The following is a 23,113-nucleotide window of genomic DNA, read 5'->3' on the forward strand; positions in this document are numbered from 1 at the left end:
ATGAGAACACCAAAGCTCAGAGAGGCTGAGTGTCTGAAGTCACACAGCCACTGTGAAGCAGGTCTAGGGTTTCTGCCTCAGTCACCCAGGCCTCCCTCTACAGCAGGAGCTGAAAACCCTCTGGGCTGCATGTTGGTCCAATACGAGCCCTTGGGCTGGCAGTGCCCTCCACGGGTAAGGGCCCGCTGAGGCAGTTCGGTGTCTGGGTGCCAAAGCCATGAGTGTGAAGGGGAAGGGTGCCTCTCTCTTGGCTGGACCTGGCACTCAGAGCCCTCCCCGTCCTGGGAAGGCTGCCTGGGCCACAGCTGTGTGCTTCCTCACCCACCTCCAACTGTTCTTGACCCGGGGCCAGAATGCCTTCCCTCCTAACTCCCAGGCGCCCCTCCATCTCAAATAGCCCCAAGACTCCCAAGAGAGTCCTTTCTGCACCCCAGCTGTGATTGGTTCCAGGGAGGACCTGAGACCCGAGTCACCCAGCGGCCAGAGGTCAAGCTGGAGGATGGGGTGGGAGGCCTCAGAGAAGCCCTGGGGGACAGCATGTTCTGACCAGCCAGGGTGAGCTAGTCACGAGAGTTTCCAAAGCTGCGAGGCCATCAAAGCAGGAAAACACCTGACACCCTGGACCTGGACTGGCCCCATCACCCCCACCTCTCTTGAGTCACCCCATTCCCAGGCGAGCCCTGAGTTCCCCCTCCCCCGTGCAGCTGCTGTGGGGGTATTTATAGCTCGAGCGAGCGTGAGGGGCAAGGACACACGCTTTATTTCGGAAGTGATAATTCCAGTTCCAGGTGGATGAGCCCTGGAGAACCCAGCATCCCTTCCCCCACTCAACTGTCACGGCCAGGGCACCCCCGACAACCCCATCTCCCACCCAGCCCACCTAGAAATGGCTTCTTAGTCTTGAGAACGTGGGCCAAAGGAGTGGGGCTGTTCTTTCAAATTCCTCCGTCGGTTTTTCAGACCTCAGGCTGCACCCCACCAACACTACATCCCCTTGCCCGGTCACCCCTTGACCGAAGGGGGGCGTTTAGAGCTCCAGTCCCTTTCCGGGAGGAGGGAGCGCGGTGCGGCGCTGACCTCTAGTGGTCGCGGCTGGTAGTGCAGAACCGAGGCCGGCGCTGGCGCTCGCACCCTCTCCCTCCCCAGGCCCAATTCCCCGGCCTGACTGGGAAGCCCCGAAACTGGCTTCTCCGCGCCTCTTTGTGCGAAGATCGCGCCTGCCAATGCAGGCATCTGTGGGCAGCTGCGCCACTGCCAGACTAGGAACCCCGGGGGTGGGGGGTAGAGTTCGGTCTCGCTCGGCACCTGTCCACATTGCCGACCGCGGCACAGGGCCAGGTACGCAGCTGGTGTCGTCTGTTCATCGAATATTGGTGAAGCACCTGCCAGGCCAGAGAGGAGAGAACATGCCCCACCCACCGCAGGGGCTTCCAGGCTAGTCCTGGGCCTGACCATGTACCTTGCAAAGCAGCATGAACAGTGGGAAACCCCCGACTGTGAAAGCGCAGAGAATCCGGGTCGGGGATGGGGGTCAGGCAAGCCCGTGGAGGAGGCGAAGATCTGAAAGACAAGTAGAAGTCAGCTCCCACGGGGGAGCGGAGAAAGGCCCTCCCGCCAAGGGTGAGCGATGGCTGGGGCATGGCTGGGGCACGGCTAGAGCAAGCGCTTTGCACCTGTGACCTGCCCGGCAGCGGCCTGGAGGGTGCGGGAGGCCCCGGTGCCTCGGGGTGCAATGGCTGATTGGGCAATAGGGATCTGACGTGTTGGCTAATTGGCAGCCTTGATTGGATCTCCAGATGTGCCACGGATGGGGGCCGCCGACCCCACCCCCACCCCCGCAGATGCAGTGCCCCCTGGGAGCAGGCCTGGGGCCTCCACCGCTGCTCTCTCCTAGGGTTTCTCCAGGCTGCGATACTTCTTGCGGAGTACGGACACGGGGTCTTTGAAGAGTACTGGGTCCAGACGGAGGCGAGAGGAAACCAGGGGCATGTAGCCAAACTCCGCTGCCATCTGATTGATGCAGTCCTGGGCTGGCGGCTGCTGTACCGAGGCCCCAGGCGCCTAAGGTGGGAGGGGAAATGGGTTGGAGGTCTTCTCTCCTCCTTCTGGACCCACCCTCATGCCCCCACACCCTGCAGCAATAAAGGATTCGGATTAGACAGGAAATCCCTTCCCCAGCCAGCGCCCTCCTAGTGCCAACCTAGATCCTCACCAGTGGAGGCCTAGCCTCTGGATGCTGCTTCCCGTAGGGCACCTTGATAGGGGGCAGCTTGGTGACAGCTGCTACTAGGAAGTTCATCAGGACATCCACACAGGTGGGTGCTTCATCTGCCAGGGTTCTCAGAACCTTGGGCAGGGAGTGGGTGAAGAGGGTGTGATAATACCTGCGCAAGAGGAGATGACAGGGAGAGGTTGCAGCCTAATTCACCCGCCACCCCTCCCTGCCAGGCCCCAATCTCTCCCAACCTCACTCTCCCTTTGACTTCAATCCCCACGCCTTCTTTAGAAACCCCTGCTCCCATCTCAGCCCTGGCTGCCTCAGAGAGCCCACACCAGAAATACAAACCTCTACTCTGCTGTGCTCTGTGGTTTGTCTGCAGCAAATGGTGTGTACTCCCTGCCCCCAACCCTTCCAGCTCCTTGGCGCTCCCACCCCTGGGCTCTGAGGTCTGAACTTGGCCAGAATGAGGTGGGGGATCAACTGGTTCCAAGGCCACTTAACATGGCAGGCCCCAAAGACCAGCCTCAGGAAGTCTGTGGATTAACCAGACTGATACTGCTCTGGGTGAGCCTTGCCTCCGAGAGAACAACCTAGGCCCACCCTGCAGACCTTAGGGGTATTTTTCACTCTGCTAAGAATTCCCTGCAGAGCTCCTGGGAAAGTCTATCAGAGGTTCCAGGTTACACATAATTAGTTTAAACACATCTCAGCAATCCCTCTAAAGGGGCCTCCCAGGATTCAGTCCCTACCCCAAAGACAGGCCCTTCCATCAACTTCTGGAAGGACTGGAACAGTCCCCAGCTCATCACACACACATTTATAAAGCTTTAGGACCAGGACGCCTGAGTGGCTCAGTGGTTGAGCGTCTGCCTTCGGCTCAGGGGCATGATCCTGGAGTTCCAGGATCAGATCCCACATTGGGGTCCCTGAAGGGAGCCTGCTTCTCCCTCTGCCTGTCTTGGCCTTCTCTCTGTGTCTCTCATGAATAAATAAAATCCTTAAAAAAAAAAAAAAAAAAAAAGCTTTAGGACCATTCTCTTATCACCACCATCACCAAACCAAACCCAAATCCGTAAGCTCTACAAGGCTCTATTTAAAATAACACTAGCTACCATTTGTTGACCATCTGTGCGCCAAGGCCTTCATAGGGTTTTCTCATTTGATTATCACATCAGCCCTGTGAGATGAAAACATTCTACTGATAAGGAAACTGAGCCTCACAAGAGGTGAGGAGACTTGCCCATCACACAACTGGGATGTGGCGGATCTGGGCCTTGAACCTGGGTCTCTGGGCTCTAGGTTGACTGCTGTGTTCACTCTCACGCCACCCTGCTCCTGATTCAAAGAGGGCGGGGTCTCTGGCCCTCTGCTCCCAGAACCAGGGCTGCCACCTGTACCTGTGGTAGAAGGCAGCTGATGTGAGAACCATGGAGAACTCGTTGGTCCTCTCAGCCGTGTAGCCCCAGCCACCCTGGGCCTCATCCCAGAAGTGACTCCACGTCAGAAAGCCCACCATTCGCTCAGGGAAGCTCTGCCACACTGCAAAAGCAAAGTCCACCTGGAGAGACATTTAAGTGAGGTATGAGGAGGGACTTCCCCACCAGCTGGGAACAAGAGGCAACGGGACGCCTGGGTGGCTCAGGGGTTGAGAGTCTCCCTTTGGCTCAGGTCTGATCCTGGAGTCCTGGGATCGAGTCCCACATGGGGTTCCCTGCAGGGAGCCTGCTTCTCTCTCTGCCTGTGTCTCTGCCTCTCTCTCTGTGTCTCTCATGAATAAAATCTTAAAAAAAAAAAAAAAAGATCCGGAGGCAAGGCCAGCCTGGCAGAGGGGACTCAGAGGAGAGGAGACAGGAGCATGAAAGTTTCCAGGAGTTCTGGCGGCGGGGGTGGGGTGCCCATCTAGGAGCTAGGAACAATGCTTTCTCAGCTGGAGCTGAGAACTGTCTTCAAGAGTCTGCTGAAAGTTTCCAGAGATTGCTAAGGAGGAGGCTGATTGGCTCCCTTGAGTGGTGTCTACAGTTGGAAGCTGCACCTCTATGCTGGCACCTCGATGCTCCTCCCTGCTCTGGGGACCCGAGGGGCTGCCCGGGCCCTCTGGCTCTGTCCCCGCCATACACTGGGCTCCTCGCGGCCCGTCCTCACCTCACTTGTGGTAAGACTGCTGTGTGCATCGAGGCTGAGGATGGCATCAGTGCTGATGGCTCGGTGCGGGAAGAAGCGATCACTGACCTGTAGTGGGGGGGAGGGGAGGCCAACTCAACGCTCCCCAGCCTCCCACGGTGCCCGTCTAAATATCTGCTGTGCGGAGCCCCTGCACACGTGGTGTAGAGGCAGGGCGGTGGAAGCAGCCTGGCTGCCTGGAACTGGGACCTGGAACTCGCTGCAGCTCTCTGCACTTCAATTTCCCCCTTGGTAAAATGGGGCAGATGGTATCTAGGGGCCCTTCTAGTTCTGACACCTCAGGATTCCTCTCGTCACATGACATGTTCACCTCAGCCCTTGGGAGGGGTTGTCCGACATCCTTCATTTGAAGGAAAGGCATCCAGAGAGATGAAGGGACTTGCCCAGAACCACGCAGCAGGCAGGTGGCTCATCCCATCCCGGGTTCTCAGAAGCCACCCTCCTCTGGCTCGACTGGCTGCCATCTGTCCTCATTTCAAGATCCCACGTTTCTCCTCTAGCTCATCCAAGACAGCCAACACACTCCCTCTGCCTTCTCTCGTCACATAAAACACCAGTTCTCTGGAAGCACAATCCACAGGGGATCATTTCTACTGGGCCTGTAGCTGAGACCACGACAGACAGCCCATCATCCACTCCAGAAAGCTCTGCCACACCCACACGGTGCAAGCAAAGTCGCCCCTGGGGAGATACTTAAGTGAGTCATGAGGAGGGACTTCCCAGCCAGCTTCAAGCCTGATGGAAGTCCAGATTTGGCTCAGGCTCAAGCAAAGCACCCTGTGTGTGCCCTCCCGGTTCCCCCACATGCAGGGGCTGGAGCCCTCCCTCCGCGCCCCTCCCCACTCCTCACCTTCCTCTGCCTGGCCAGGACTGTCAAGGGCACTGTTGTCTTGGGCCACCTGGGTGGAAGTGGCTTCTCACTGCTCCAGAGAACCAAGATCTAGGAGGAAGAAGGGGTGTTGCTGAAATCTGGGGGAGCAGCTGTATTGGGGAGTCTGGGAGAGTTTAGTTGGAGCCAAGGCCCTCTCTTCACTGCCCTGTTTTTGCCTCTGGGCTTCTGGAAGGTTCCCGGTGACAGGAAGGTAGCTACCTATAGCATCAGAACTGGAGAGAGTCAGTTGTGGTGGCTCCTGGCCTGGGCCCTGACCCCTCGCTCCATCCCCATCTTCCCTCAGAGGCTTTCTTTCTTTCTCTTCTGCTCCTTCATAGCATTGGCTGCTCAGCTCAGACGTCCCATCTGTGGAGCTGCTCTGTCTGTCCTGGGCTGAGGGCTGAGCTAAGTGCTTCCCTCCCCTGTGAGTCCTCTCAAGAGTCTATGTGGCTCCTCTGGAAGTGGGATTTGACAGCTTGTGCCAGGAAATGCTAACTGAATCTGAATCTGGGGCGGAAACCTTTCTGGCTTTTTCTCTGCATCCTCAGCATCAAGCCCACGGCCTGGGTGGGCTTGATGACTGACGGGTGAGCGCGTGAATGCATGTATGTTTACCTCTCCAGCCTCCCCAAGGGGTACCCGCTTTTTAGATGATTTCATCAGTTTCCACGAGGGATGGAGGGAGGGAAGGAGGGGGAGGAAAGGAATAAGAACCCTGGGACTAAGAGGAAGGCGGTGATGGCACTTGAAAGCCCCTCCCGAGTCTCTCCCCCCGAAATGTGCGGTTACGCTTGAGGTCTCCATGTCTTTCCCTTGCCCCCACCCTGGATCCCAGGACCCCGGCTGGAAAAGGGGACAGACCTGGGCACAGTGCTGGGAGCCTGCCACCGCCTGGATGAGCTTCAGCGGGGGCTGGCCTGGGGCCCCCACCCAGATCAGGGCGCTGAACCCACCCACAGGCCGAGAGCCTGGGGGAATGAGACACAGGCTGTTAGGGGAGGAGGGGACAGGACCCCCTAGGAGGGACCTGAGCTGGGGACTCCAGGAGCCAGGAGAGACGCTGGAGAATCAGGGAGGGTTGGCAGGGCTCTATATGGATGAGGCTGGGAAGAGTTGGTGAGGGGACTTCAAGGTGTCCCCTCCCGAGGGCATACCCCGTTGTAGGTGGTAGAATGGGAAGTCTGAGGGGCTTGTGGAAAACGTGGGCAGGGCCAGGAGGGCGCCTGGGGGGCTGTTCCACAGTAGCGAAGGGTGAGCAGATGCTCCGAAGATCCGGTCCTGAATGATCTGTGAAAGGAGAGAGGGCTGTGCTGAGGGAGTGGCCGGTGTGGCCGAGGGCACGGTCGGGGAAGTGTGGACCTGGGAACCCCCCTGCCCCCCTTCCGGCCCCTGCGAGGGCAGCAGCTGCATCCCTGTCCGAAGGGTTCAGGTCCAGAAGTCCAGAGTGGGGGACACTCGGTGATGGTGTCAGGAGGCGGCAGATGGTGGTGAGCTTGCTGCCCCCCTTCCCTTCCTCACTCACGGCAGATGTTGCTAACAAGTCGTGAGATTCTTTCCAGACCCAGACTCCCCTTTAACACAGCATCCCAGGCAGCCGCTGCCCATCACCTGGGCTGCCAACTTGGCACGTGCTTCGGAATCTATTGGCCAGAGCTGTATCCTCTGCTGATGGGGAAACTGAGGCAAAGTGTGGAAGAGTGGAGAGGGAACTTGTCCAAGAGCTCAGAGCCAAGTCTCAGATTCATCCCAGAAGCCTCTTCAAGGGGGAAGGAAGTCCAAACAGCGGGGAGCAGTGTGGAGAGGGAACCGGGCTGAGGCAGGAGCCCAGCACCAAGGCCCCCATCATGGAGGTCCCCCTCACCTCCAGAGTGGTGTGGATGACTTTCTCCACTGAGGAGAAGTAGGCATCCCACAGAAACTGGGTCTGCTGACGCAGGGCAAGGACCCTTGTGGGGGGCATCTCCTGGAGGGCAGCAAGGACCTGAGGCACAGAGGGAGGAAGGAGAAGGCACGGGGCCCTGTCAGGCTCTGACTCTGAAGAGGGACCACCTCGGTGGGAGGTCTGGGAACCAGAAGCTTTCTCCCCACGGTCTTCCATATGGGTTAGCAGCAGCCACCCTTGGCCAAGTCCCAGGTAACTTAGCAATTAAGAGTTCAAGGGTCACACACAGCTGGCCCTAGATGTCACTTAGTAGCTGTGTGACGGTGGACAAACTACTCAACCTCTCTGAGTCTGTCTTCATCTGTGAAGGGGGGATGATAACAGTACCTGCCCCATGGGTGGCAGTGGGGAGTAAATTAGATAATCACGTTAAGTGCTTAGCATGTGGTAGAGGCTCAGTGACCGGTGGCCGTTATTATTAACAACCACACCGTCCTCACTTCTCAGGGGGTTCAAGCTTATGCATGTTTTTTCATAGCCAGGCGAAATTGGTTTCATCATGGAAAAGGTCACCGTGCATTTTGCTTTTCCTCCTCGGCCTCTATGGAGATACTCAGATTTTGGATTTTTTGTGGCTTTCCCTTGAACTGGTCAAGTCATGGGCTGGGCCCACAGACATCATCTGGTCTAACTTATCCTGTTGTACAGATGGGGAAACTGAGGCTAGGAAAGGCTCAGGACTTGCTCTCAGAACCGTCAGGAGTCTCTGCCTCTCTCTGAGCCTATGGGAGCCCCAGAGGCTTGGGGATTGGAGCAAAACCATCAATATACCCGTAGAGTGAAGACTGAGCGGAGCCCGGGGGCCGAGATCCCAGGCCCTTTCCCCACCCCGAGGCCAGGGCCCTGAGCCACCTGAAATGGGAGCCTCTTGTCTGCTACAATGGCGGCCTTGGTCCAATCGATGACTTCGGAGAACGGCAGCTCCCACCGAGGGCTGAGCAGCACAGGGATGCAGCCAGCCTGGGGAAACGGGGCGTCACTGGGGAGCCCAGTCCTGTCCTACACACCCCCCCTCCCCTAGTTCCAAATTAGCGGCTGCTTCAGTTGGGGGCAAGGGGCAGAGAGGGGAGAAAGTGTTTTTTGGGGCGCTGGGTCATTCTGCAGAGGGTGTGGTGAGCCTGGGTGTCGGCACTCCTGCGTCCTGGAGTAAAGGAGCGAACAGCTCACTGTCCCTTCCCATCGGCCTGGGCCCACGGTGGCCTGTCAGCTCGGGCAGGGGGCGGGGGGACAGGGCCAGGGGATGCCCAGCTTGGGGCTGTACCTGCAGGGCTTGGAGGAAGTGCAAGGCTTCCGGACGGTGGCCAGGGATGACGCAGAAGGTGGCATTGGGTAGCGTTGCCCCAAAGGGGGTCCTAAGGAGGTACAGGAGGGGGTCCTAAACATATGAGGCCTGAGACAGCTGCCCTTCACCCCACCCGATTCCCTGATGGCCTCCAGCGCCCCCCCCCCCCCCCCGCAACATTCCCAGATTCATAGTGTGCAAGCCCATCACCTGGGGTTCATATGTCAGCAAACACTCATGCACGCGCACAACCACGCACTGAACCTGGACACAGACACCAGCTTCACACCTGCCCCTCACCCACGGTGGCCTAGGAGGCGGGAGCCCTGGGTTCTAGTTCTGCCTCTGCCCTCCCGGGTTCAGACATCTCCCCCTGCTCTTCTCTGGACCTTGGTTTCCTCACGTGCAAAATGGGAGGTGGTGGGAGCCGCTGTTCCCAAGGCCTGTCTGACGCAGAAAGGCACGGTCTGCCCGCCCACTGCTCTGCCCCACGCAGATTCTCGGGCAGCCCTCACCTGAGTGGCCTCCTGCCCTGCTTCCCGCCCCCCCATCCCGGGAGCCCAGGCCCATGAAAGGCTCTTCTGTCAGGAGGTGGGCCGGGCCCCCAGCCTGGAACCGCACAGGAAGCCACTGCCCAGAGGCCCCCTCGCCCAGAGGACAGGCCTCCTCTGTTCCTCCCACCTTCTCCCCCCAACCCCAGGGCCACACTCAGACTGTGTGTGTTTGTGGGGGGAAGGGCTTGAGTCCCAGCCTCCTGAGAGCCCCTCCCTGGGACTGCCCACCCGGGGAAGCAGTGCCCAGGACAGCTCCTGGGAGGTCGGGGAGGGCGTGGAGGGAGCGGGACTCCTGGACTCACAGGCCTGCTCAGAGTGGGACTGATGAACAGAGCCCTCCTCAGCTACAGCCTCCCTGGCCTGAGTCTGAACCATTGAACAGATGGAGAAACTGAGTCTCAGAGAGACCCAAGGACTCCAGCTTAGGGTCTCAGAAAGGGTAAAGGCAGAGCTGGAACTAGAACCAGGTAGGCTAACTCCCGCCCCTGGGTTATTTGAACTACCCCGGAACTGCGGCTCAGGGGCTTCCCAGGGGTTGTCTCCTGCCTTCTGTCTGCTGCTCAGGTGGTCACCAGGCTTCTCCCGGAAGAAGCCACATATTAAACACCAGGACTTTCTCTACTGCTTTGGTGCCACAGCACCAGCCGGCCACCGCCCTCCTCCCCTCCCCAACAAAGCCCTAAGGGACTGAGAAGCCCTAAATTCAAGGCTACTGAACCCAGAGACAAAGCGCTTTCTGAATAAACTGTACTCATCGGTCCTCCGTAACCTCCACTGTTCTGGACTCTGTGTCTCTGCACATGCGCCCCCAGCCTGGAGCACCCCTCTCTGCCTTATGGCCCAGGGAATTCCTCCTACTGGTTCTTTTTCTTTTTAATATTTTATTTATTTATTAATGAGACACAGAGAGAGAGGCAGAGACACAGGCAGAGGGAGAAGCAGGCTCCATGCAGGGAGCCCGACGTGGGACTCGATCCCAGGACTCCAGGATCACGCCCTGGGCTGAAGGCGGGTGCTAAACCGCTGCACCACACAGGCTGCCCCCTCCTACTGGTTCTTAAGGTCTAAGCCCAAACCTCACCTTCTCTGGGAAGCCCACCTTGATCTTCCCAGAGATGGCTCCTTCCTCTCTGCTCCCACAGCCTCCGTGTGCGTGCTCAGTAAGAGTGAGCCCTGCCGACCTTCACAGAGCACCATTCTAAGTGCTTTACAAGTGTTCACCACTCACTCACTGTCACAGCACTCCCTCAGAGACGGGGGACTGTCACAGCACTCCCTCAGAAACCAGAGGCCAGAAACCGGAGGCCTGCCCGGTTAGTCCTCTGCTTTACAGATGAGGGAACGGAGGTCTAGAGAGGCCTCGCAGCTCCCAAGTAGAGGGGCCAGCGAGGCAGCTTGCAGCAGGTCTCTTAACAACGTGGATCCCAACTGGTGACTTGCCTGCCTCCCCCAAAACACAGAGCACCCGGGGCCATGTGGTCCTCACCTCAGCATCCCCAGGGTCTCGTGGAGCCCCTGGCAGAGATAGGGCAGGTAGTGGCTGCTTGGTGTGCAATAAAGGATGGGCCCGGGACCAGTGGGCCAAATGTCTGAAAGGTCAGTCTCTGCACCAATCCTAGCAATGGGTCTGGATGAGAGTGGCCAGCGGGTGGCCTTGGGAGATGCTGAGATCCCCGTAGGCAAAGGCAAATAAGCAGAGCTGATGAGCACCTGCCTTTGTATGTTTGCCTGTATGTGTGTTATGGAGGGGACACCACGGTACCTGCCAATGAAGTCTCAGGGTTTGGTCACCATATAAGGTGTTGTCACAGACTCAGGGCCTCAGCCCGAATGATGGAGTCAGTGTGGCTCCACCATGGCCCCATGGCTCCACTGGGCTCTCTTGTGGCCTGGTTATAGGCAGGGCCACATCGTGACTTCCATGTATCCCAGGCACTTTGGCCTTTGGGGCCCCTCTGCCATTAAAAAAAATCTATATCTATATCTATATCTATATCTATATCTATATCTATATCTATATCTATATATATACATAAATTACATTTGAGGGGCGCCTGGATGGCTCAGTTGGTTGGGCATCTGCCTTCAGCTAAGGTCATGACCCCGGGGTCCTGAGATTGAACCCCGTGTCGGGCTCCCTGTCAGTGGGAAGTCTGCTTCTCCCTCTCCCTCTGCTGCTCTCCTTGCTTGTGTTCTCTTCCTCTCTCTTAACTAACTAACTAACTAACTAAATAAATAAATACTTCAAAAAATTACATTTGATAACTTTGTTGATATAAAAACAAACACATTGGGATGCCTGGCTGGCTCAGTCGGTGGAGTGTACAGCTCCTGATCTTGGAATTGTATACCTGAGCCCCATATCAGGTGTAGAGATTACTTAAAAATAAAATCTTGGGGTTTTTATATCTATCCCTACTCAACACATAGTATAATTTCATATTTTATTAAACTTCATATATATGCTAAAAAAAAATCTTGGGGTGCCTGGGTGGCTCAGTCAGTTAAACATCTGCCTTTGGCTCAGGTCATGATCCCAGTATGCTGGGATGGAGTCCCCAATCAGGCTCCCTGCTCAACAGGGAGTCTGTTTCTCCTCTGCTCCTCGCCCCCTGCTCGTGCTCTCTCTCTCTCTCTCTCATGCTCTCTCTTTCAAATAAATAAATCTTTAAAAGTAAATAAATAAAAATAAAATCTTAAAAATAAATGAAAACATTAATATTGTATATTAAAGCATTTTCTTCTACTTAAAGGTACATGTTTTTCTTTTGATTTTCAAACAAATGAAAATGTTTTCCTGGGTGCCTGAAAATACCATGGGTTCCAGGTATGGTGCCTCCTATATCCAAATAAGACGAAACAGAGGAAAAAAAAAAAAGACAAAACAGGTAACTTTAAAACATGCATTGAATTTATGTTTAAAAAAAAAAAAGCCCAAGTTGGGGAGAGCATATACACTCGTTTGCACACACACAGAGCACTTCAGAAAAGACATGAGAGAAAGTAGAAATGGTGTTTGGCTCCAGGAAGGGAAACTGGGTGGCCAGAGACAGGGGTGGGAGGGAGTTTTACTGTACACCCTTTTGTGCCTTTGGAATTTCATACCATGCGAATGAATCCCCTATTCATAAAAATAAATAAATAACAATTTAAATGGGTGGAGGTTTATTCCAAAGCAACAGGAGACTGTTCACCAAAGGTGGAAAAATATGGGCTTTGGAACCAGAAGTATAGGGTTTAAGCCCAACCCCACTGCTGCCACTACCGCAGCTGCCCCATCAGAAACCCGAGGGAGGCCCTGGTGAATCAAGGAGCTCCTCACCAAGGGGCCTCGGCTGGCTCTCTGAGCCTCAGTTTCCTGTTCCCTGAAATGGGAATAACAATACTTCCCTTGAAGGGTGCTGGAGGGTGCATGACAGTGGCTGGCACAGCACCCAGCCCAGGGCAAGCTCTCCCCACGGGCTCACTTCCTCCTCCCCCTCTCCCCCTCCTCACCAGCCCAGTGAATGTGGGGCAGTGGCCGTGGGACAGTGGCAGGGACTGTGAATTGCCTCTTTCTCTGGCCAGTACTTGCTTATTCAGGCCACCTTCTGGGGGCTCCCCTGTGGCTGGTGGCCTCTGTCTCTTACTCTGTCCCTCCACTGTCTGGCTGGTTCAGGCAGCTGGCTGACACCTCCGGGGAACCTAGCCTCAAGCTACTCCAGAGATTACAGGCCTGTCCCTTGCAGGTGGGCTGAGGCCAGACACAGCTTCTGAAAGTTCAGAGGACAGAGGCTGCAGGCATTGCACCTGGGACAGAAACTCATCAACAATGACTCTCAGGGGGTGGCCCACAGCAGTTTGAAAGCCTTGACCAATTCTGGCTAATTTGGGATCAATCCGTAAACACTCAGTGAGTCAACAATTCACCTACTATACGCAGCTCCCTAACTTCCAGCTTCTCAAAGAAGTTCAGACTGAAATAGCTTTCAGATTCACCAGTCACCAGCTGCAGAGAACGGGAATTAAAGTGAGCTGAAGGAACTTCCTATAAGCAAGAATAGCTAAGAGCCTAATCAGAAACTTGAGGGGGGGCCGTGGTGAGCCAGAGAAACTTGTTCACTGACTGTAAGTCCTGTCTGAGCTCCGAGCTTCAGGTGCCTGGGGTGGGGGTGGGGGATCCCTGACTTTTCAGATCATGCCCAGGACACCTACTAAGAATGCGTCTCTGCAGAAGGGCCTGGGGGCCAAGGAGACAACATTGCATTCCTACCCCTGGCTGTGGGGCTCCCTGGAGGCCATGTGCCTTCAGGAGGTAGAGGGATTGCATTCCCGTGAGAGCCCTCTGGCTGAGAGAAGCCCCTGAGAAGCAGAGGCAAAAATGGAGCTTGGCCACGTGAAGAATTCCTAGGGGGGAGGTGGAGCTGAGAATAGCCCGTGTTGTTCTAGCAGAGCACAGGGGGATACCTGAGGGAGGGAGCAAGGGAAGGACACCAGAGTGACAGGTTCCAACTCAGGTCTGCCCCAGAGATGAAGCAGGAACCCTCGGCCAGCCGCTCGGGCCCTGGACAACCTCAAAAGGCCTTGAGATCCTGTCTGCCCAACCAGCCTTTGGACACCTCCGGCCTTCCAGGGAGGGGTGCAGAAGGGTTGGGGTGCTTAGGGGTTAACTGCTTTATCACCTGAGGTCACTCCAACTAACCCAGGGAGAGGAATTTCTGAACAACTCTCCCTGTCCCATAGGCCACCATGCCCCTTCCATGTCTCCAGGCAGCTGCGCTGATGGGAAGTTCTTCTGTAGGTCTGACCTCATTCATATTTGCTGTTTCCTTAAGGGATTAATCCCCCAAATTAGATACAAGAGCGGCTTCCATTGGAGACCAGTCCTTAATCACCATGGCTCTGAGGCACTTGATGGGTTGATCATAAACCCTTGGTTAAGACTCAGAATTCTAAAGCTGACAGCTTTGCCAACAGGCAACTCTGGATTTCAACACTGGCTGTGCTCTTTCTGTCTGGATGGCTTCAGGCAAGTTACTTAACCTCTCTGAGCTTACTGTCTGGTACACAAATGATAGCAGTTAGGATGATTTTATTTTAACCATTATATATAATTTAGCACAGAGTGAACACAAGAGCAGTGTAGGTTAAAATATTGGGAGAGGAGGAATTAGAAGAGGAGAAAAAGTCAATAGGAGTGAGTCATATTTTTGTTTTTACAGATCCCCCAAGGGAGAACTCCAAAACCTACTTTGGACACCTCCTGTGGCAAAAGTGTTTCTCTGGGTCTACCCTGATTCTTTCCTGCTGCAGCTGAGGCTTAGCTCGTTCTCCCATCCCATCTCAATCCTGCCCTCCACCCAGGCCTCTGGGCTCACCCCCACTGCAGACCCCTCCCAGTCCTCCCCCCCTCCAGGGTAAAGGTCCACTTACTGCTCAGGTCCACGGTTCTGCTCACAGCGCCCGTCCCAGGGGCAGGCAGGGGACTCAGCGCCTGCCATGCGCCACCCGCCCCTCTCCTCTGCCAGGGCTAGCAGGGGCACCCCGGGGTGGGGGCTGTGCTGTCGCAGCTGACCAGGTGCCCCACCTCGCAATGGGTGGGCTTCAGGGAGAAGCGGCAGGGCCACATCAAAGCCAGGCCGGAAGGTGTCCACCGCGGGGCTGGCCTTGGCCACCATCGCCTGTCCCGGTGGGAAGGTCTGGGGGCAGAGGGCTGGGTGGAGACTGAGGACCAGCTGGTTCTTTCCCCCATTCCATTGCTGGGGCACCGGACTGCACTCTCCAGCCGGGGCTTCGGGGCCGAGGAGGAGGAGGAGGCAGGCCTCATCAGGGCTGACTGAGTGGTAGCTGGAGCTCTCAATGGAAGCCAGGATCCCGCGCTGAGTATCAGAGATAGGTCCAGCCACGGGGGACACGAATACCTTGAGGCCACCACCCCTGCACTTGGAGACATTAAAGCAAGCTCCCCAGTCACAGTGGCCGCCACCACGGGGGGCTTGAGGAGGTTGAGGGTCATCTTCTGGGAGCTCCCCAGCCTGCGAGAAACTCTGCAGGAGCTCTGCATCCAGCCAGCGGGGCCAGCCTTGGGGGGCACCTGCCCAAGGTCTGGCAGGCACTGCCAGGCGGAGAAGGGGGAAGACTCTCAGGAGGACGAGGAGCCAAGAGGCCAACAGTGCCAGCCAGAGGGCCTTTCTTCTCCACGACTGCATGTGGCCACCCACAGCCAGGGCTGGGGGAAGCAGGAGGAGCAGGGGCTTGAGGGTGAGCCGCTGGAGCTGGAGTCGGCCTTCTAGTTCGGCGCCTTCATTGTACAGATGGGAAGACTGAGGCCCATTGAGAACAGGCTGCCTGTGTAAGGTCAAACTGCAACCACCAGCCAGGCACCGGGAGGCCGGGGAGGACCCGGCTTTCTGGCCTTGCCTTCTTGCAGTCAGGAATCTGCTTCCTTGGCCTTTGGACAAACAAGCCAGGCTTTGTCCCCCCCCAGCAAGGCCCCCTGCCCCTGGGCACTGCTCAGGCTGATGCAATCCCTGACCACACTGCAAGGCCACGTCCTTCTGCCCTCCTGGCTGCACCCCCTGACCTTGGCCTCAGCGGAGAGGCGGGCAGTCTGCCAGGCCATGGGGGACCTGTCAGGGCTCTCACAGGAGGTGGCTTGGCCAGGGTGCGGGGCTGGACAGAAGTGGGGCTGGCCTCCCCAATCCTCCCCCTGCCTCAGCAGCCCCTCAGTAGCCCTGGCTGCCCCTGTGCCCACTGGCAAGCACTCCTGGGCTGTGGGCCCTGCGGCTGGAGCTAAAATTAGACCCCGTGCCCCATGTGGGCTCTCAGGGTCAGCTGAGGTCAAGGCCTGGGTGCAGCCGTGCCCCCTGCCTGGGGGGGCTGGGAGTGCTCTGGATCCCTAGTCCTCTCCCACCCTGCCCCTGTCCCCCAGCCTAGGCAGCTCGGCCCCTCCTCCCCCACCCCTAGCAGCTGGGCCTGCACCCTCAAACTTAGATGAGCTCTCACGGTGCAGACACCGGGACCTGGTCCCAAGCCCCTGTCCCATAACCCTAAGCCCTGCTGGTGTCTCCTCCGGCTCCCTCTCAGGGCAGCATCTGGCCGGACTAGATCTCTTTCCCAGCCTGGCTCCTCCCCTGCCAGCTCTGATTCGTTACTGCCTGGGAGGCAGGGTCTCCACTTAACCCCTTCCAAACCAGTTTCCTCACTGGCCAATAATCCTCTTGAGCGGGACCCACACCTCACAGTTTGCCTAATTCACACATCAACCCTCCAAGGCAGAGGTTTATCACCGTCATTTTTTTTTTTTTTTTTTTTTAACAAGTGAGAGTAGTGAAACTCAGAGAGGACTGGTACTTTCCAAAGATGACTAAGATGTGACAGGGCAGGGATTTGAAACCTGAACTCCTGACTCTATTCCTGGGTGCTCCCCACAGGTATGAGTGTGGGGAGTCTGTGTCAGTCAGCAGATGAGAGAGTCCACAGATGAGAAAGTGAGGTGTGAAGTGGGGCAAGGGAGTAGGTGGGATGGGGTGGGTGGCATTGGGTAAGATGCTTTCAACCATTCCCAGGCTTAGTCCCTCCTCCATCAGCATCGCCCACCAAATCTCATTTCAGGCCCACTCCCGGCCCCTCTCACTCAGGTGCCCAGGTCTGCACTTGTCTGGAGCTCTGCAGGGAAGGTCTTATTTTTTTTTTAAAGATTTTATTTATTTATTCATGAGAGACACACAGAGAGAGGCAGAGACATAGGCAGAGGGAGAAGCAGCCTTCCTGTGGGGACCCCAATGAGGGACTTGATTCCAGGACCCTGGGATCACGACTTGAGCCAAAGGCAGATGCTCAACCACTGAGCCACCCCGTGGAAGGTCTTGACGCTCACCCTCCAGTCCATGTGGTTCTGCCTGGCATTGAACTTGGCTAACCATTCATCCACAGCCATTGAGGGGTTCCCCTGCTTAGTTCCTTGGTCTGTGCTCTGAAGGGGGAGGGGGTCAGGAATAGGTGATGTCACCCGCTGAACAATTGCTGAGGTGAAAGGGGGACACAGACCCTGGCTGCCAGGAGTCCCAGTCTGTTGGGGGAGGCTGTATGGAATGGGCCAACCTAGAGTGAACTCAACTCCACCTCTTAACAGCTAGGTGATGTGGGGCCTCTGTCCCCTCAGCTCTATATGGAGGAAAAGAGCTTGACCGTGAGATGGTTGCCAGGTTAAATCCAGGCCTATCCCATGGGGTCCCTCAACAAATGGCAACTTCCTTTTCTTGCTTGCCTTCCCCAATCTCGGATCTGACCAGGGACAATGTTTTGCTGTCCGTGGGCAGCAGGTCTGAGGGAAGAGCACAGTTCATTCACCTAGTGCCCTCAAAGTGGCCAGCACAGGGGAAACTTGGCCTCTTTGCCTAATGTCCATCACTTAGTGATGGCAGAAAGGCAGACTTTCCCTGCACGCATCAGGCTTTCTCAAGTGGAGAGGGGCCTTTGTACTTTCTGTTTGCTGCTCCCGCCATTCACCTTGCTCAGCTAACTCCACCTCATCCTACAGGAACCAGTGAAATGCTGCCTTCCTACAGAAAGCCTCCCAGACTCTCCTCGGGCTGGGTCTGGGACCTCCTCCTCTAGGTTCTCATGTCACTTCTTCATCCTTGTATCCCTGTACTCATTCATTCATTCATCCAACAAATACTTATTAAGTACTAAATGTGGGCCAGGTTTTGTGCCAAGCCCTAGAGATGTGACATTGAAGAACAGTAACAGTGTCAGTAACAGCTGACATTATTTTTTTTTTTTTTTTAAATTCATGAGAGACACACAGAGAGAGGCAGAGACACAGGCAGAGGGAGAAGCAGGCTCCATGCAGAGAGCCCCATGTGGGACTCGATCCTGGTACTCCGGGATCACACCCTGGGCTGAAGGCAGACACTCAACCACCAGCCACCCAGGCGTCCCACAGCTGACATTCATATTACATTTACCACGTTCCACACACAACTCCAGGTGCAAGTATATTAGCTCACTTAATCCTCTCCTAGGGGCCTCCAAGGAAGGTATTGTTACCTGCATCTTACAGATGGGAAAACAGAGGCCCGGGCAGCTTGACTAACTCACCCAAATTCCCACATCTTACCTGGGATTTGGACCTGGGCAGTCCATTCCTTCAGCCATTGCACCATCCTGTCTCTTGAGTGAGACGGGTATGCCCCCATTCTGCAGAAGGCACCTACATCCCAGAGAAACACCAGGATCCAGGCAATTACAGGATGAAGTAGCAGGGAGGGGGAAGGACAGGAGAGCTCTGAGGGCCGGAGGGGCTGCCTAACTCAGGGCCAGAGAAGTCATCCATCCGAGGCAGTGATGCCTGTCCTAAGACTTGAAGGACACAATAAGTTTTTTAGAAAAATCTCTGTGGCTGCTCATGTGGGAGCAGATAGGAAATGGCAGGAGTGGAGGCAAGGACTGCTTTTTATTATGGCTCTGGCGCCCCCACAAGTCACAGAGGCCCTCATTCCACAGCTCCTGCATGAGCCCCGAATGTGGGCCAGACACGTTCTCAGGGCAGGGAACAAAGCAGACACAACCTTGGGCTCATGGAGTTCATGTTCCAGGGCGGGGAAATGGGCAGTGAACAAAACAAATAACACATCCTGTATTATTTGGCAATAAAGCTGTGGAGAAGAGGAGGAGCTACAGCACTTAAAGGGACGAACAGGGGAGGGCACACTGACACGCTGTCTGATGTTGGAGGTGAGGGAGTGAGGGGGGGTGTATGTGCAAGGTCAGGTCACTCCAGCAGGGCAGGGAGAAACCAGGGCACAAGTTCTGGGGGCGGCATGGACGTGTGATGATGTGAGAGGCATGATCCGACTTGTTTTTGTGGCACCACTGGACACGGGCAGAGACAGAAGTGGGGAGCCGTGTTGGCCCCAGGGAACCTCGCAGAGGAGCCCCGATGGTGGCTTGGACTGGGGTGGCAGGGTGAAAGGGGTGAGAAGTCCTTGGATTCTGGGTATATTTCGAGCTAAGGCAAAATGACAGATTTGCTGATGGACTGGATGCCATCAGCAGGATAGAGCTGCCGTCAACCCAGACCAGGAAGACCAAGTAGGGAGCCAATGCCAGAGACAATCAGGAGTCTGGTTCTGAGGCTAGGAGTTCTGTTTCATTCACCCCTGTCTTCCCGGCACTGGGGTAATAAATAAATACTTGCTGAACAAATACTTGCTGAATGAATGAATGGATGGATGGGTGGACAAAGTTGAGAGGGCTGGGAGGCCAAGGCCAGCTGGCGAGGGGTTTGGTAGAGGTCAGGTAGAGGCTCCTGCTCCCCCAGCCCTGAGCACCCTGGCTGGCTCCTGCCCGTGTCCACACTCGTGTCCACACACAGGCCACCTCCTACGGCCCTGTGGGGTGGCTCTCAGACTGGCTGGCCCCTGGGCTTGTCTGGCCTGCGATTCACATGGTTGCCCTGCGGCTTGGATAGAGGGAGAGAAGGCAGGGCATCCTGGCAGGTGGGACTGAGCTTGGCTCATTCTAAAAATGCATCGCTGGGCTCTGCCCAAAGCTCTGGCGGCCTCCATCGAGCTCTTCAAGGCTCCTCAAAGCAACCAGGAGTCCCCAACCTCTACCTGGGCTCTGATCAATGGCACGGTAGCCAACACTTGGGGGAGAGGCGGGTGAGACAGGGCAGGGAGGAAAGGACAGCAGTGAGGAGGAGGAGGAGGAGGAGGAGGAAGAGGAGGAGGAGGAGGCCAGGGCTCCCGTGCAGTGTAGGGAGGCTTCTGGGAGCAGACAGAGATTTTGGAGGGCAGGGTTGATGCAGACCTTGATGTGGGTTGGAGACTGGACGTGCTTGGGCTGGCCCCCCGGGGCTGGGGCACTACAGGTTTTGCTTTGGGGAGCTACAAGGATGTGTCATGCTGCCTGGGGCTCCCCAAGCAAGGGCTTGCTACCTGCCTGAGGTGCCAGGTGTCATACTGGCCAAGCACACAGGTAGAAAAAGGGAGCTAACACCACTGTGTTTGATCTGAAGGGTCCCTCTTTTTTTTCTAAGAAAAAAAAAAAGCTATTTATTTATTCATGAGAGATACAGAGAGACAGAGACACAGACAGAGGGAGACACAGTCCCTCAGGGAGCCTGATGTGGGACTCGATCCCAGGACCCCAGGTTCATGACCTGAGCCAAAGGCAGACGTTCAACCACTGAGTCACCCAGGCGTCCCTGAAGTTTTTTTGTGTTTTTTTTTGTTTTTGTTTTTTTTGTCCCTGAAGTATTTATTCCCTCTCTGCACCCTGGTTCTGCCTCCCTCTGGTCCTTCCTTCTCTGAAATTTCCAGAAGGAATGTATCTAGTCTTCCAAGAGAAAGGGGCCCGGAGCATTAGCTCAGGTGCTCTTAACAAGCTGTGTGTTCCTGTGCAAGTTACTTCACCTCTCTGTGTTGCTGTTTCCCCCTCTATGAAATACTGATCATAGCACATTCTTCAAAGGCTTTCTGGGAAGAGGATTAAATGAAGTCAGGAATGGACAACCTTTAACACATCATCCTGGCACAAAGCTAACGCCTAATGAATGTGTCCTCTCTCCCTCTCAGCACCAAGGTGACCATGCACCAGGCTGTGCATATGGGGTAGATTGGGGCCAGGGCTTGGGCTTTCTCTCCTGTGCCCATGTTCTTCCTGCTGTACCTCCATCTCTGTTCAGAAAGAAAGACACTTGGAGCTCCAGGAGGTGATCACCATGGCAACCCATCTGCTGCTTCTTGTTTGCTGCTGTTTTTTCCTCCAGCTCTGAGCTTTTTGGGTGTCTCACTGAAGAATTCACAAGTGTGGGAGGCTGGAGGCCATGGGAAGCTCTGGGGTCTCAGCTCTCACTTGCCTGAGCACTGATAACCCCAAACTGTGGTGAATCCCCACAGGACTCTATGATATCAACCCAGCTCCAGCTAAAGTGGATCCCAGACCTGGGGCAGGGCCAAGGAAGCTCCTAGGGGCTCTGGGGTTGGAAGTCAGGGAAAGCAGGTCTCTTCCACCCCCCCAGGTATAGCTATTGACCTTGGATAAGTCACACTCTTTTCCTGGAACTTCAATTTCTCTCCATCAGCCTAACATGGAAGCAGGACTAGATTTTAGAGCACAAAGATCTGAAATTCTTACTGAGAAGTAATTCTGACAGTTTGGAAGGCCGAGCCTCCCATTTTTCATCCTAAGGACACTTGACTTTATAAGGAAAAATATACAAAACTTGGAAGCAAGGCGATGAGACAGTGTGAACTTTTATTATTCCACCGGGGCATCATCCAAGAAGCCCGCAAGGGTCATGTGACCCCCTACATATTGGGAGCCCAAACATTTTATAAGTATGAGAACTAAGACACTAAGTTGTAGAACACAAGTAAGATACAAACGATTTTTATCCAATAGCAGCAAATACACATGATTTATGACCAATAGAGATCACCCCAAAGCTTGTAAATCATGCCCTATAGGGTATTTGCCAGGTTGGAATCTGATTAGCAATCTTATTCATCGACTATCCTCAACGAGTCTCCTGAACCAGCTCTGTCATCCTATAATTTCCTTATGAATGAGTGAAATACAACTTTGACACGTGCTTGCTATGCAGGGGTACAATCATTTTTTTAAAAAACACTTGGAAGATTATAATTTGATAGCTCAGTGAACCTCATTTTCCTCTCCTGTAAAATTGAAGAGGAATTCAAGGGAATTTGAGGGAGGGGCCCATACATTTGCTCCCCATATACCAGGCACTATTGAGCTCCTTGTGTACATGATTTCATTTAGGCCTCACAATAGCATTGCCAACATAGGCATCTGTTCTCCCCATTGAACAGGTCAAGTTAGTGAGGTTCAGAGAGGTGAGGTGATTGCCGCAAGGCTACAGAGCCAATGTGTAAACAGAGCCTATATTTCAGTCAGTGCATCATAGGGGCCTAATTCCTGCTCTGGAGGTTTATTGTGCAACTGGTTGAAGGAGGTAACACATGGGACTGTGCTTGGCAAACTGAACAGGCCTGTGCACGTGTAAATAACTAGAGTCAGCTGAGGCTACCTTCTAACCAGCCACACCTAGACACAGCCCAGGGTCTGAGCCTCCTCACCCCTGGGAGGTGGGTCTCTGCTTCCTGTAGGGTGGGTGTCTCTTAGCAGGAGAAATCCAGAAGGGATTAAGGTAAGCAGGCATCGCCGGGCCAGCCTTTCACAAACAGGACACCATCCCTGCCTGAAACTGCAGGCTGAGTTTTCAGCCCTGGCCATTCCTCTGGGGCCTGCCTCCCCAGGACAGGGGTCTCAGGGTGGAGGCTGGTGGACAGCAGGGCTGAACAGGCCAAATAAAGTAAATTTCAACCCCTGGTCATAGTCATTCTGTTCCATCCTCCTGAATGTTTCACTTAAATTAGCTCCCCTCCGAAGCCTCCAAAGCCATGCCCGGCCTCAAGGTTCCTCAACCCTCCCAGATCAGCCCACACCCAGACTCCTCCACCCCAGGCCTGGGTGCCAAGGGGTTAATTGACAGGCCAGCTTGGCAAGTGTTTACATAGAAGTTGGGCTGCTTGGAGCCCCAGGTAATTAACAGCCTGCTTTTCAAAGCCAAGGCAGGAAGATTTAGTTCTCCTCTCCTCCCTCCCTAGGGATGCCACTTGGCAGAGTAAACACAGCTTTCTGTTGGCTCTTTGAGGAAATGCCCACAGAGGAGTGGGAGCTAGAGGCAAGAATCAGGCCTGAAGAGTGGGAGCCAGGGGCAAGAATCAGTCCTGAAGGTGGGCTTAGAGGAGGAAATGAAGGCAGCTCAGTCCCCATTTCTCTGGGAATCGTGGCCCTACCTCCAAAACCTGGCCCCCAACTGACGTTCCTTAGGGCCTGCCCATCATTGCTGTAATTGATGGGAGCCCATGCAAGGGCTGGGCCCCTTACATACATCACCTCATTTATTCCCTGCCACCACTGGAAGAACTAGGTGCTTGTATCTCTGCTTCCAAATTAGGGAAGGGAGATGCAGAGAGATGAAATCACTTGTAAAAAGAAAGAAAGAAAGAAATCACTTGTCTAGGGTCACCCAACTAGTGGGTCG

At 55.2% G+C, this 23,113-nt stretch overlaps 1 protein-coding gene across 1 annotated transcript; it reads right to left on the reverse strand.

Annotated features, from left to right (window-relative positions):
- Window positions 1-737: 737 nt before the first annotated feature.
- Window positions 738-16,164, reverse strand: EXTL1 (exostosin like glycosyltransferase 1). Its single transcript, XM_026014356.2, has 11 exons — window positions 14,464-16,164; window positions 8,477-8,567; window positions 8,068-8,175; window positions 7,135-7,254; window positions 6,428-6,560; window positions 6,135-6,241; window positions 5,253-5,342; window positions 4,364-4,450; window positions 3,619-3,779; window positions 2,213-2,384; window positions 738-2,061 (listed from the first exon to the last, which is right to left on the reverse strand). The coding sequence occupies exons 1-11, from the start codon at window positions 15,237-15,239 to the stop codon at window positions 1,891-1,893; spliced, it is 2,016 nt and encodes a 671-aa protein (XP_025870141.2). The 5' UTR covers window positions 15,240-16,164; the 3' UTR covers window positions 738-1,890.
- Window positions 16,165-23,113: the final 6,949 nt, after the last annotated feature.

The sequence above is a fragment of the Vulpes vulpes genome, chromosome 2, assembly GCF_048418805.1.
Source record: "Vulpes vulpes isolate BD-2025 chromosome 2, VulVul3, whole genome shotgun sequence".
Taxonomy (NCBI): Eukaryota; Metazoa; Chordata; class Mammalia; order Carnivora; family Canidae; genus Vulpes; species Vulpes vulpes.

Bases quoted from the DNA above. Each gene is read 5' to 3' on its own strand.
- EXTL1 (XM_026014356.2), bottom strand. From the start codon at position 15,239: ATGCAGTCGTGGAGAAGAAAGGCCCTCTGGCTGGCACTGTTGGCCTCT. The intron at 8,568-14,463 runs GTAAGTGGACCT...GTACCTCCTTAG, and splicing joins CAGAACCGTGGACCTGAGCA to GACCCCCTTTGGGGCAACGC. The intron at 6,242-6,427 runs GTATGCCCTCGG...TCATTCCCCCAG, and splicing joins ATTCTACCACCTACAACGGG to GCTCTCGGCCTGTGGGTGGG.